At 45.2% G+C, this 14,398-nt stretch overlaps 1 protein-coding gene across 7 annotated transcripts in view; it reads right to left on the reverse strand.

Moving 5' to 3' along the window:
- Positions 1 to 10,614: 10,614 nt before the first annotated feature.
- Positions 10,615 to 14,398, reverse strand: part of Wipf1 (WAS/WASL interacting protein family member 1) — a 114,062-nt gene continuing 110,278 nt past the window's right edge. For all 7 annotated transcript variants that reach the window (XM_052723595.1, XM_052723596.1, XM_052723594.1 and 4 more), the window contains one exon: positions 10,615 to 13,537. In XM_052723595.1, coding sequence (XP_052579555.1) covers positions 13,482 to 13,537 — 56 coding nt within the window. In that variant the 3' untranslated portion in view covers positions 10,615 to 13,481. The remainder of the gene's footprint in view (positions 13,538 to 14,398) is intronic.

Genomic DNA, 14,398 nt, shown 5'->3' on the forward strand with positions numbered 1-14,398 from the left:
AAATGTTTGTTGGGTAAGTGAAACATCCTGCTTAGTTAGCAATAGCAACATTTATGTCTGCCTTCTTCATATTTGTAAGTTACCCATCATGTACTCAGGTACTTCTTACTACACAAACACACATCCCTTAACCGAGCGGCTGAGCAGGTGGTGTGGACGAAGGCCCGTGTTCCTGCATGTCAGTGAGGTCAAGCACTGCTGTCTTCCTGACCATATCGCCAGTCTTGTCCTGTTGTTGACAGAAACAGACCCCTGCTTCTTTCTAGGTCTTACACATTCACGGTACGAGTTTGGAAAGGACCTGAGGGTTTATTTAGGCTAAACCCTTTATATCATTAAATGACAGAATGAGGCCCTGACAAAATGGAGGGATTTAGGAGTCTCTGGCAGAGCCGAGATAAAAATTTGTGTCTCTTTGAAAGTAATTTTTTCCTTTGAAATAGTTTCAAATTTTATCTAAAATGTCCTCATTTCGTTGCTATATATGTCCTCAGATAGTTGTCATAATCAGTTACTTCTCAAGAAAACTCTAAAAGCTTTTAGCTAGTTATTTTCTATATGACACATTTCAGAATATTAAATAAGACGTTCTCGCAGAGTTACCAAGGTAGGACATACATGACAAGCCAAAAAGAGGTATCAGTAAAAGAAGACTTTTAAAAAGAAGGTATAAAAAGAAAGGAAAAAAAACATGACTCAAATCTTTCTTGCCTACTCCCCTCCTTGCCCCCCTCCTCTCCCTCTCCTCCCCCCCTTCTCCTCCCTCCCCCTCCCCCTCCTCAACAGGGTCTCACAGTCAGGTTACCCAGACTGGCCTTGCTATGTACCCAAAGATGATCTTGAACTCCTGATCTTCCTCCCTCCACTCCCCAAGTGCTCTGATTAGGAATGTACACCACCATCCCATGCCTGGCTTCCCTGCCCACGTCAAGGTGAGAGGACACTGGACCTCTGAGGAGTCCCATTCCAGGTTTTATACTGATTGGAAAAGGAGGAGCCCAGTGGTTAAGAGTGCTGACTGCTCTTCCACAGGACCCGGGTTCGATTCCCAGCACCCACACAGCAGCTCACAACTGTCTGTAACTCCAGTTCCAGGGGACCCGACACCCTCACACAGACATACACGAAGGCAAAACACATAAAATAAAAATAATAAATCGTTAAAAAAGCAAACTGGAAAGGGAAATGAAAGATAGCAGGTGGGGCAAAATAAATGACCTTTATTACTGGGGGAGACCAGGATGGAGGGCAGGCTCGGTGTACCAACCAAGAGGACTGTGGGCCATGCTTTAGATGTCGGCTAACCAACCTCCCAGCAGAGCTGAGCTTCACAACTAAGGCTAGTAACTGGGACAGGCCAGGAAGAGGAAGCAGAGGTCTAGAGCATGTGCCCTGTGAGTGGTGTTGGTGTGTTTACTGAGTGTGTTAGTGAGTGTGTTAGAGTTTGAGTGAGTGTTGTTGGTTAAGTGTGTGGTAGTTCATGTCCAGGATTCTTCACACCTCTTTCCCCAACACTTCCTCAGCCGACTGGAGATTTGGAGGGATGGCATGTGAAGAGGCTTTTTCTAGGAGACAGGCTGAAAGCTCGGCGCCCCTCCAAACTTTTCCTTCGTGTAGAGGGGACGATGAGCAGTGCTGGAGACCAGTGTGTGCTCTCTGTCTGGAAGTTCCCGTGCTAAGAAAATGCTCACTTGTCAGCAAAAGGCAGGTAGCTGGACTGGCTGGGACCAGGGTTGGGTGGAGCGGGTCACAGGAGCTCAGCTTCTGTCTAATAGGGCCACCTAGAGGGCCTGTGAGTCTCCAACACCGGGAAGCTAGAGTTTTGCTGCAGAGCCGAGGGAGTTTGGCTGATCTGGGTGTCAGGTGACAAGTCCCCAGAAACAGGAGTCACCCAACAGGATGATGGGTGGCAGTGTCAATGAAGAGCCCATGAGACCATCCCACTCAAAGAAGGGACCAGTTTTAATTTGTCATAGTCTAGCCCGGGAAGAGAGAAGCCACCGAGATGGTCAATTAATTCAGATCTTCCTACCTGAGCCCCAAATTGACCACCACCCACGGAGTGGGGGCATAAGGCTAGAGGAGGAGGAGAGTGGGCCTGCCTCATTGCCTGACTTTCTGGCGGCTGAAGCCTCGTCTGAGGAAATGGAGGGGTTCCAGCCAGGACTGTGGAGACACAAAGTGACTGTAGGATTTTTTTTTTTTCTTTTTCTTACTTGAGATGGTTAAGTCACAGGATGTTGGAAGGGTCCATGGACGATTCCCCTGCTAAGGACTATGAAAAGAGGCAGTGGGGCTTCCCTGCTTGCAAGCACGGCTTTCTCTGGGAGCTGAAAAGCCTATTCACATCTCTTTGTTGACTTCTGCTTCTCTAAGTAACAAAACTGAGCCAACACTTTAGGACCGCCAAATCTAGGAAGTGTGAGGCCTGAACTAGCATTTGGGACAGGAAGTACTCTGCCAGGCCAGGGCCTGCGACCTTCTCCTCGGGTGGCACAGTGTGTTTGCAGGGGTGCTGGTCCTCGATTTAGTTGTGAACTCAAGAGGGAAGATGCTAAATGCAGAGGTTATAGTTAGTAACGGTTTCCGAGTTACACCAAGGAGATGGCTTCCTTCTCTCTCCCAGCAGGCAGTACTGCTGTTACTGAATAAACAGAGTGAAATGTGGGAAAAGCCTCAGTCCAGTTCTGCCCAGAGCTATCGGAGGAGGCTATCCTGAACTAGCGGAGGAGGCTATCCTGAGCTCTCGTCAGCATCTCCTAGCACCTTTTGTCATTTGGTTGGGATAGTTCCTCTCTATAGGACATTAATGATCCTAAGGCTGCTTTAAGAAGTTTCTCTATTATACGGGAAGTGATTGAAAACTGCCAATCAGGAAGCTGGCAGTCCCTACTCATGAGCCTAAAGACTGTTCTGATTACGATAATTACATTTTTATGAATATCCTACCTAGGGAGTAACAATTTTACCATGTCAGCCTACACCACACAAAGATGCATCAATTTCATCTGCAATGAAAAATAGAGCCTAATAGCACAGTTATATTTATGATAGTCAACATCAAGATGCGACACAAGTGCCTCACCGAAAAGAATTCCGATCATTATTTAACCCTGAGATGATTAAGGGTGAAGGCTTGTCAGCTTTTCTCATGATTTCTGCTGTTTTGATTTGATTTTTAAAAATCCATAATTAACATCTATTAACATTTTGGATTCCACTAGAAGCGCCAGGATATGGGGGTAAAGCAAAAACAACAGCAAAGAAAGGTAAATAAATAAGAGTAATGGTCGGAGAGGAGAGGATGGGTGATCGCGAGGTGTAATTGCGTTCTGAGCACAACAGCCCAACGCGGACTGGTTTTGTCTTAATCAGCCAAGTTGATGGAAACTGTGGACAAGAGTAGTTCAGTGCGAATAAAGCTATTTAATTATTCTATTTGGTGAGCCATTGAAGGGGCTTCGTACTGGCTGGTCCATCATTGCTGGGGGCATGCTTATGATGGCCTTCATGTCAAAAGATGTCCACCACCCCAGTCTCTGGTGATCATTTCCCTCTGGTACCGACCATTTCCTTGCAGCCATCTTTTTATTTTTCCCTCCACGAGGTCTTATTAGTAGCCCGGAGAGGCCTGAAGCTCATGATTCACCTGTCTCTACCTCCCAAGTGACTAACATTATAAGGGCGCACCATCATGCCAGGTCTGACATTTAAAAAATTTTCTCATTCTTGGGTGTAAACAAGGCATGTGTGCGAGTGTGGGCATGCACGTGTCACAGTGTGTGTACGTGTGTAAAGTCAGGCTTTCAGGAGCTGGCTCTCGGGCTCTCTTCTTTCACCGTTCTGAGTGTCCCCTGGTCGTCAGTCTCTCTCGGTAAGTTCTTTTTATCCTCTGTGGTGGTTTGAACGAATGGTCCCCATAGGCTCATATATTTGAATACTTGGTCCCCAGTTGGTGTAGATGTTTGGGAAGGATTAGAGGTGTGGCCTTGTTGGAGGAGGTGTGTTACTGGGGGTGGGCTCTGAGTTTTCAAAAACCCATGCCATTCCCAGTTAGTGCTCTCTTTGTAATTCATGGCTATTGTCTTAACATCTAAACTCTCAGCTACTGCTCCAAAAACATACTAGCCTGACTGCTCCCTGGTCCCTGCTACAATGGTCATGGACTCACCCTCTGAAACTGTAAGCAAGCCCTCATCAGATGCTTTCTGTTATAAGTTGCCTTGGTCATGGTTTCTCTTCACAGCAATAGAAAAGTAACCAAGACACCCTCTCAACCATCTTCCCACCCCTGACATAATTTTTAAGGAGGCTGTTTTAGAGACAATATCACCCTAATGAGTCAGCACACGTGGGCAGTGCAATGTAGGCTTACGACAAAAAGTGAGGCCATCGTGGTGGTTTGGTTCTCATATTATTTCATCTATTTTCTAGATGGGAATGTCGTTGTAAAGACTCAAGGCAATAGCAAAACCCAAAGCACAGTGACTCTGAAACCTGAATGTGTGATGGATGCCCTTCCTTGAAGCTTGCACCTTGAGTTCTGAGGACTTTTGTTTTGGTGAGTCCAAGGTGAGTCCTGGTGTCTGCATGTGACAAGAAGGACAACCAGTGTCCTGGTGCAGGAGTTCTGATCTACCACTGTAAGGATGCTGACGTGAGTGTAAGCCAGCACAGCTCAACCCAACTTCACGGGACTCAGTCTTTGAGTCCTCGGGATGCATTATTGCAGAGCAGTGGCGCACCCTGCCTAGTCCTGGAGTTATAGGCTTGCTCCATAAGCTCCCTGAAGCATTGGCATATGTAAAACAGACCCTTGTTTCTTCAGCTGCTCTGGCCCTTTGTGTTCTTATTATTGAAACAATGCTCAGCCAGTAATATTTGCCAAGTAAGTTAGGACAATTATGATAAAAATGCTACAAAACAGAGTGACTGAAAAGGTCAGAGGGAGGCAATGCCCCTGTCCCCCGTCCCCGCCATAGTATGGGGGACTGAACTTAGGGTTTGCTATAGTTAAGCAAGCCCTCTACTGCTGAGCCACATCTCAAGCCTTCTGTGATTTTTTTAAGAATTTGAGACAGGGTCTTGCTAAGTGACCCAGGCAGGAGCCTCAGCCTCCCACACAGCTGGGCTCACAGGCCTGCCTGTACACTTACCACAATACCTGGCCTGGCCCCCTTTTACCCAACACAAATGCTCTGAGATCTTGCCAGAATACAACTGTAAACACAGCACTTGAGACGAGGGTCGTGAGTTCTAGGTCAGTGTGGGCCACCTAGCTAGCCTCTGTCTAAAATACACCAACCGACCAACAAAAAACCATGAGTTCCCGACTGACTTGTCGCTTCTCAGCGCCGCTGGCTCTGCATGTGCAGACCGGGGACGCGTTCCTTCCTTCTGCCTGGGTTCCGTGAGGTAATGCATGGGGAAAGCCTTTGAAACTGATGGCACTGTCTCAATCTTGTCAGACACGAGCCTGTCTTTTTGCTGTAACCTTATCTTCCCTCTGAATATGTGTGGGGCTGTATGATTGAAGCTCATGGAGTCTGCTTTCAACGTTCAGAGAAAGTGATTCCTGTTACTTGGTATTTGACTGAACCACATCGTTTTCCAACTCCAAGGAGAATAAAAGATGAATTCACAAAAGTACCCCACAAATACTGGATAGTCAAAACGAAGAAAGGTACACAAGAGGGAAGTTAACTCTTCACATTACAGTTTGGCTCGTCCATGGAGAGTTCCAGAAATCTGAAACCTTTGAATGAAATAACAGCCGTGTTTTAGCAGCTTCTCCGAGGTCCCTTTGGAATGGGTCTCTGACAGTTGGAAACCGAAAGGCGCATGGGTAAATGTCCCTTTCAAAGCCTCAAGGTGAGCATTACAGCCACCTGGGAGAGTACAGAATGGGAGAAGGGAAGGAGGTTAGATCACATACAAGGAACAGAATGCAGGTGAGCACATTAGCCCTGCCTGCATGCCTGGTACCCAGGCCAGTCTGGGCTATATATCAACACCTGAGGGGGAGAAAGAGGATAATGGGGAAGAGGGTGATGATGACAATGATGATGGAGGAGGCAGCAATATGTCCCAGGTGGTCAACACTGGTATAGGGATGGAGTCAGTCCATCCATGTCCAGTGAGCAGAATCAGGGCACTGTAAAGCTTCTCGTTAAGCTGTGTTATGTAGCTGCCCCTCCTGTCTTTATGGAATAGCATTATTTTTGAGTTCGAACCCTGGATCCACAAGAAGCAACTGTCTTGAGGCAAATTTGGGCCTTGATTTCTCTCTCTTTTTTAAAAAATAATTACATTTTTGGGAGTGTGTGTATGTGTGTGTGTGTGTGTGTGTGTGTGTGTGTGTGTGTGTGTGTGTGTGTTCAGGTGGGCCTTTGAGTGCCATTACAGAGGTCAAGGTAGGAGGTTGGGTGTCTTCCTTTATTGCTGTCTATGTTATAGCTTTGAAATAGGGTCTCCCATTGAACCAGAGGCTCACTAGTTCATCTGGCTGGCTGGCCAGCAAGCTCAGGATCTGCCTATCTCTGCCCCTCCGTGCTGGGGATACAGGCACGCAAAGACCTTTACCTGGATGCTGGGGATACAGGCACGCACAGACCTTTACCTGGATGCTGGGGATACAGGCACGCACAGACCTTTACGTGGATGCTGGGGATACAGGCACGCACAGACCTTTATGTGGATCCTGGGGATACAGGCATGCAGACCTTTACGTGGGTGCTGGGGATCTGAACTCGGGTCCTCATGCATGTACAGCAAGTACTTTTAATCACGGAGCCGTCTCTCCTGACCTGGGTTTTTCTATGTGTAAAGATGCAAAGATGAGTGATAATACATACAGTAACCATGTGCAGAGACCCTAGTTCAAGTTTACAGCACACGGTAGATGACAAGTAGTGGCGATTACATGAAACATTAACACAGCCTGTAGGTATTGTTACTTAGGTAAATACATCAGGCAGAGTGTTGATGGAATAGTATCATTCATTGCCTTTACCACAGCGCTCAGTGTTCCCTGCCTCCTGACCTCACTTGGGGGCTTCTCAGGTCTTTGTTCGAAGAGTAAACCATTAAAGAATAAGCCTAAGAGGAAATACCCCTTTCATGTGCACAGTCAACCAAGCAGCCCTGTGTTGATGGTGAAGAATGTTCCAGAAACAGTGCTTGAGTGGGGCTGTGCCTACTTGTCTGAAGTTTGGTTGGATGTACACTTACAATGCACACCCTTGACACTAAGACCAATACTTACAAAGTGCATAATACACACCTTCTTACTCCCAAGGCTTAATGCATCGTTCTTCACCAGTGTGCGATGATGTGAATGAGTGAGTAAGCATATAAAAGCTTCGAAGCTCTTGGGTCTTCCCATATGGGCTGCTGCTGCTTGGTTCTGGGACTATCAGAAGCCCATACTAGCCTTGATGAGTGACTCTTACCTTACTTGAGAAAGGCTGTAAACAGGAAGTGGGGGAGGAGCTCCTGGCTGAAGCTCTGGCATCTGTGATGTGTATTCCAGGTGTTCAGCAGGCTTGCTGCTGAAAATTTAAGCCAGTGTTTCTTTTTTTTTTTTTTTTTTTTTGGTTTTTCGAGACAGGGTTTCTCTGTGTAGCTTTGTGCCTTTCCTGGATCTTGCGCTGTAGACCAGGCTGGCCTCGAACTCACAGAGATCCGCCTGCCTCTGCCTCCCGAGTGCTGGGATTAAAGGCGTGCGCCACCACCGCCCGGGTAAGCCAGTGTTTCTTAATCTGTGGGTCAAGACCCCTTGCGCCAAATGTCCCATTCACAGGAGTCGCATATCAGATGTCTTACATATCAGATACTTACATTAGGATTCATAACAGTAGCAAAAATACAGTTATGAAGTAGCAACAAAACAAGTTTATGGTTGGGCGTCACAGCATGAGGAACTGTATTAAAGGGCTGCAGCATTAGGAAGGTGGAGAACCACTGATTTAAGCTGAGAACATCCAGGCTTGTTTCCCAGGCACCTCAAGGGTCAAATGTAGTTCCCTAGAAAGACGACACATTGTGGGGCTTCGGATTCCAAAGCAGTGCAGGCAACTTGGAGAGCCAATGACCCGAGTGTTTCTGGTGATGCTTGGGGTACGAAAGGAAGCAAACAGCTGCCGTCTTCCGTCTGTCAGCATCCTCATCACTCATGGGAGACTGGTACCTTAGGAAAGTTTCAAGACATTCTCTTTGGCTGAGTTCTGCCCCAGGAGCTAAAGAGAATGATAACCCACTGACTGACTAACCTTAATTAGTGGACTCGTCTTGCAGTATGTTTGTATGTGGGGTCCCCAAAGCTTGAGTTTTATTAGCTGCAGGACAAACGAACCTGTGTACTAACAGAAGCAATATTTTAAGACAAAGGGATCTGTGTTGTAATGCTGATGGGACATTTCTAAACACTCACCAGCCACTTACATGTGGGTCTCTGAAATGTAAGTTCCTAGCTAGCTAGACATGGGGTAGCGGGTGTTCCAAGTGGGGCAGAGCAAGGCCACAGGGATGACGGGAAAGAAGGGCCAGTCTACGTGAACTGGTGACATTATTAATCCAGGAAGCCTCCGGTTAGCTGGACTATTTAGGCAACTGGAATCCTTGAATTTACCTTTCAAAAGAATTGAAACAACCCTTCCCCACATCAATTGGCCATCAAAAACCTTTCTAAATACTTGGGGTTTTTTTCCTCCCAATTTTCCTGTAGGCTAAAAATTAAAGACAAAATGATGTAATTTACCCATTGAGACGACAGGAACAAAGGAACTAGACACATTACTTAACGGGGCGGGGAGAAGGGCATCGGAGTGTCTGTTACAGAAAGCCCCATGCTGGCTGAATGAAGTCCCTCCATACACAGTGGCCTCTCTAGCACTCTGAGGTCACTCCTCTGACAATAGACATGGTGGGCTGCTCTTCTGTTGACAGGAAGCTAGCTCACACCAACTGTTCACTAAAGTCTTACTGAATAGATAAACAAATAAGCAATTTCAGTTTAACAAACGAATTTTTAATTCTAACCACTCTGTAATTAAATTTCATCAGACTTCTTGGTGTGGAGAATTCTTCCCTGTCTGTAGTCTGTGTTTGCTGCAGGACTAGCAAATGGTTTAGAATTGACTGTTATGGAGCACCAAGTACATGTTGTTTCGCCTGAGGTTTGTGTATGTGTTGTTGTAAGCATTGTACAGTGGAGGGAGGGAATGCAGAGTGGTTAGGTAACCCATCTGTGGCCTTACAGGAGAAATGCCTGAGCTGGGGTCCAAACCCAGGTTTGTGTACGTGTGTGTGTGTGTGTGTGTGTGTGTGTGTGTGTGTGTGTGCGCGCATGCATGTGTGTGAGTGTAAGCATGCTGACTCTGTGGCTTCTCCATTGGCTTTCCTTTGCAACAAGCGTGAGACCTATGGAACAGGTCAGGGAGGATTTTCATCACCCCACTGTGTGTCCTTGTGTCCACAGCTGCCATTTGATGGACATTCAATTGCCCATCTGAGAGACGACAGGGCTGGACTGAATGACTCCTGAGAGAAAAGACCACATGTGCTGAGGCAGCCTCATTGGTTACCTGCTGTGCCATGGAAGCTTATCACTTTCTACTCAGAAGTATCCCACTGTAGACATGCGTTCTATAGCTGCCCTATCTAGAAGGTTCTTTCTGGCTCTTAATTTCTGTGACTTCAGATTGAACCTGATTGACTGTTAACATGAGAATGATGTGTTAATATTGTCTACAGGACCTGGATCACCCAGGAGAAAAGCCTCGGGGAATGACTGTCAAGTTTCTAGATTCTTCTAATCAAAGGGGTTGGGGAGATCCACCCTCGCTGTGGGCAGCATCATTCCATGGCCATCATTCCATAAAAAGGAGAGAGCAAGCTGAGAAGCAGCACTGCTTCTCTCCCCTTCCCGACTGCAGATGCAGCCTGTAGTCCACGCTTGCCCTGACGTGATGAACCATATCCTCAAACCCTGAGTGCAGAGCTTGGACTTCTGGTGGGGTTATTCCCCTGCTAGTGCTTGTGTCCTGTCAGATCCCACCAGCGAACCCTCCTCCAGCGGACTGCACTCGGATGAACTTGGGATCGCTGCATGAATGCTGGTGGAGACCACTCGCTCCGTCGCTCCAGTAAGTCAGTGCCGAGTGCTTCACCTGGTCTAATACATGTTGATGCTGTTAGATGGTTCCTCACTTTGCACCTACAGTGCGGGGGTTAGAGAAACAACCCGGAACAAAGAAATGAGGCCAGGTCTTCTGACGCTCAACTACTGTGCTGTGCCGAGGAGCATGCATTCCAGGCACACGTGCATGACAAATGGTTTAGGAAGCTCTCCAGTTGCTAGGATCCTGTGGCTTTCCCAGATCTGTTTGTGCCCATGTTAGTCCCCCTCTTCCATTGCTTCCAGCATCCACTTTACAGACTGACTAAGCTGTAGTCTCAGGAAACACAGACGCGAAGGGATCTTGAGGTGTGATGAGTCATGAGTATTTACTTACTTTAGAGGACCTTTTCTGAGTTTGTCTCTCCCATAGTATAAAACAGGAGGCAGACATTCACCTTTTTTGTTTATATTTACATAGATAAGAAAGCCACAAGTTGACACCGTATCATTCCGTGTTTTATTTATTGTCTGGCTAATACAAAGACGCAGGTGTTGAGGGTAGAGTCTACCCTACCATTTAACTACCCTGAAGACACAGAGACCTAAGTGTCTGTTTACACAGTGCGGTGGTATGAAAAAAATTCCTCTACAGCCCCTGCCTATAAACAGAGAAACTCCATTTCATACCCCAAATTTGAGGATACTGTAATAACCACCCTGTTTCTGCTATTACAATAATAAAATTGCTATTACAAGTTAAAATATAAAGGCCTAACAGTTTTTACAAATATGCAAATAATCCATACTTGGACACAAAAAGTCGACTCCTTTCAGATCACAGAGTAAGGCACCATTGGGTTAAACATTTCTCAGCTTTCAGTAAATAAAATGCATAGTGAAGGAAACACTGAACACTGAATTTTAATACTGCAATATATTTCCATATAAAATGATTTGTGAATGTTAAAATACTGTATTGCATCTTGAATACACATAACTGGAAATATTATGAAAAAAACATACATGTAAGCTTTGATTTCAGGGGAAAAAAAAAGTCTTTTTTTTTTTTTTGTGATCTGCTATAGGTTTAGCTAAGCACAGAACTTCCCCAGAGTTTCAGATGCAACTGGGTTCCTAATTTCTAGAGAAAGGATGTAAAGTGTATTACTGAAACATTCTTTGAAAAATACATTCTAAAACTTCTTTATTATGAATGGCAACTCTGAGCTGTGATCCTATTTCTAATTTAGAAAAGTACCCAAAAAAATTGAGACATGCTAGGACTTGTCCAGTTTTCACTATCCCTTAAAAAATTCAGACCCACGTCTTTTGAGTCAGACTTTTATCTGCCATACATAGCACGAGAAAGGAACAATTCTATTTTTAGCAGAGTGGGTCACTTGGAGTCTATCAAAAAGATGTTTAGTATAGTGAACATCGCACAAAGAATTCAAAATACATTATAAAAATGTTAGAAATAAAAAATGTCAAGCTTGTGAAGCCTTTTATTTCTTCATTCTCATGGAAGACAGACAAATGGCAGAGGAGAAGGGAGGAGAATGACTCTTTAAAGTTCTAAGTTCAGGGCTTTGGCAAGGAAAGTTATAAAAATACAAAATATTCAAATCAGTCACTTCATAATTTATTAGACATTTCATCTATTAGAACTCCTAAGTTCTGCTTCCATATAAATGAAACAATTATTCTATAAATAGAAATGTCTTTCCATTTTTCTTTGGATTGATTTTTTTTTTGTTAGCATCTCCCAGCAACATGTGAGCAATACACTGGACCCCAAATACAAAGTTCAGGTACATACACACATGTGGCCATGTGCTAAAATAGACCATGGTAATATTAAACATAACTATATAAAACATCAAAATGGAAATCTTTTTCCAACTCTATAGCTAGATTCAAAAGTCCCAGTAAAATTGTAAACAAAATTATATGTATAGAAAAAGGCAAGCCTGGTCCTTTCTGTGGTCCTACAGGGCATTCCCTTCTCTACATCGGTCCAGAACAAGTGATTCTCCCAAGAGATTCAAAACTAGTTCTTCCCAGTTTCTACTGGTAAGCTCCTTAATCCACTTGACCTCAGTGGGTTTTGAAGAGTTCTGCCCATCATCTCAAATCTGTTCCCTTCCCCCACAATTCTGGTTTTATACCTTCTCTGCCTTCCTGGCCTTTCCTGCTGGCCCTGAGGAAGGAGTTGCTCTGGGGTGGAGGACTGAGGGCCACTTGAGATCTGCAAGGCTGACTATCGAGCTGGTCCTGAGCTGGGAAGTGCTCACCGGCTTACAGTTTAGTTGCTTTATTCCATGTGACTGTAAACTGTACTAGATCACCTTCTGACAGACACTCTGAAGAAACACCTGTACATATGTATTAAGGAAAAAGGCAAAATAAGGAACCAAGATCCAACGTCTCACTGTCCTGCCAAACACGGTACTGAGTTCTGACCGTGTACTGGGGCATCTCTTGAATTGTTGAAAACTCAATTTGCCTGTGTAGACCAGAGGTTTCTGCCCCAGCTCCTATCTTCCAGATCCAGACGGTCTGACAGTATGGTACTTAGGCACGTGTGGCTACTGGACACCCAAAACCTGGTGATGTGTTTGTTCTAAGTACAGAATGATCACCGGAGTGTGAAGAGTTAGTACCAAAATATAAATATCTCATAATTTCTATATTGAGTACAGGTCAACGTGGTATTTCAGATGCACAGAGTTAAGAAAAATGGAATTCTTTTCACCTGTTTCTTTTTATCTTTACAAAACATGGCTGCTGGTCATTTTAAGATTGGGTATGGGGCTCACAGCATGTTTCTGTTAGACAACTCTGCCCTGGAGCCTACCTCAGGCTGCCAAAGATTGGATATTGGATAACCACAGGGCTTCATTTACGTGAGGCTTGTTCAGCAACTTGCTCGGGCAGTCTGTGGTTCATGGAAACAGACCAGAGGCCATGTGAGCGAGAAAGGCATGGACAAAACCAGCTCTCGGGGAATTTAACAACTACAGCCTGTAGCAAATAAGCAGTGAAAACGTCTGACTTCGTGGGGCTGAAAGCTGGGATACAGTTCGTCTCTGCCTACTCGGAACAAAAGCTTATCGATCCCAGCAGCCAACCCCGGCAGGCTGCAGCTGACGCAAGCAATAAGAGCTCAAGACTATATACAACATAAACAGCTAGGCGCGTCTTTCCTGATCCCCTCCCCCCACCAACGCACCTACCCCCAGCTTCGTTCTTCCCTCCTACTGTCTCTGAGAGGGACAGAGGAAGGGGAGGGGGCGTGCGGTTTTCAAACAGCAACAACACAAGCAGCTTTGGAGCTTGGGTAGAGACGAGCAGTCAGAGATCACCTCGGGATGGGAGGAAGGGGTGGGGCACCCCTTTCTCTTCGGTTGGATCCACCTTGATGAAAAAAAAAAAAAAACAACAACAACAGATGAAATATAATTTTGGTTAGAAGCTTGTGTTTCCTGTGGAAACTCCATGGCAGTTGCAAAGGTGCTCACTGGCTTACCCAGAGATCAAGGCTGGAAGTAGGGAAGCAGGCTGTGATGTGCATAAACAAGTAGATGATGATGGGTGCTGGCGACTGAGTATGTGATGGGTACTGGTGACTGAGTACCTCCTCACAGTTATGTAAAAATAAATGTGTTTCTTTTCATCGTATAGTGTGTATGGATTAAAGATTTAGAAAATACAGATGAACAAAAACAAAACAAAAAACTCACACCTGCTTGTTCCCCCAGATCAACATTATGTGTGTGTGTTTTCCATTTTGACACAGTTTGACACTTTTTTTTCTCAGAAATAGGATCCTAAGTTAAGATTCTATAACATTTTCCCAAGCTAGTACTCCGTGAAAATATAATAACTGGTGGCACATTGAATTGTATTGTATAGCCTGTCCTGTAGGTCAGTCTCTTTTTCTTGGGTTAGGCTAATGAATCCAGGGAAGTTGTATCTCACTGTGGCCTTTTACAGTTCCATAAAGATTAGTGGTATTGAGCAACTTTCTTATGCTTATCAGCCACGCACATACCTTCTCTAAAAATGTCTACTGAAGTGTTGAATCTATTTTTAATTTTTAATTTAAAAATGTTTTTACACTTATTTATTGTGGATATAGGAGGCACAAGCGTTTCACAACCTGCTCAGAGGACAACTCATGGGAGTCGGATCTCTCTTTCCACCACATGGACCCCAGGGATTGAAGTCAGGCTTGGCAGCAAGGGCCTTTACCCAGGAAGCATTCTCACCAGCCCA

Source organism: Peromyscus californicus, unplaced genomic scaffold (genome assembly GCF_007827085.1).
Source record: "Peromyscus californicus insignis strain IS unplaced genomic scaffold, ASM782708v3 Scaffold_7__1_contigs__length_154581171, whole genome shotgun sequence".
NCBI lineage: Eukaryota > Metazoa > Chordata > Mammalia > Rodentia > Cricetidae > Peromyscus > Peromyscus californicus.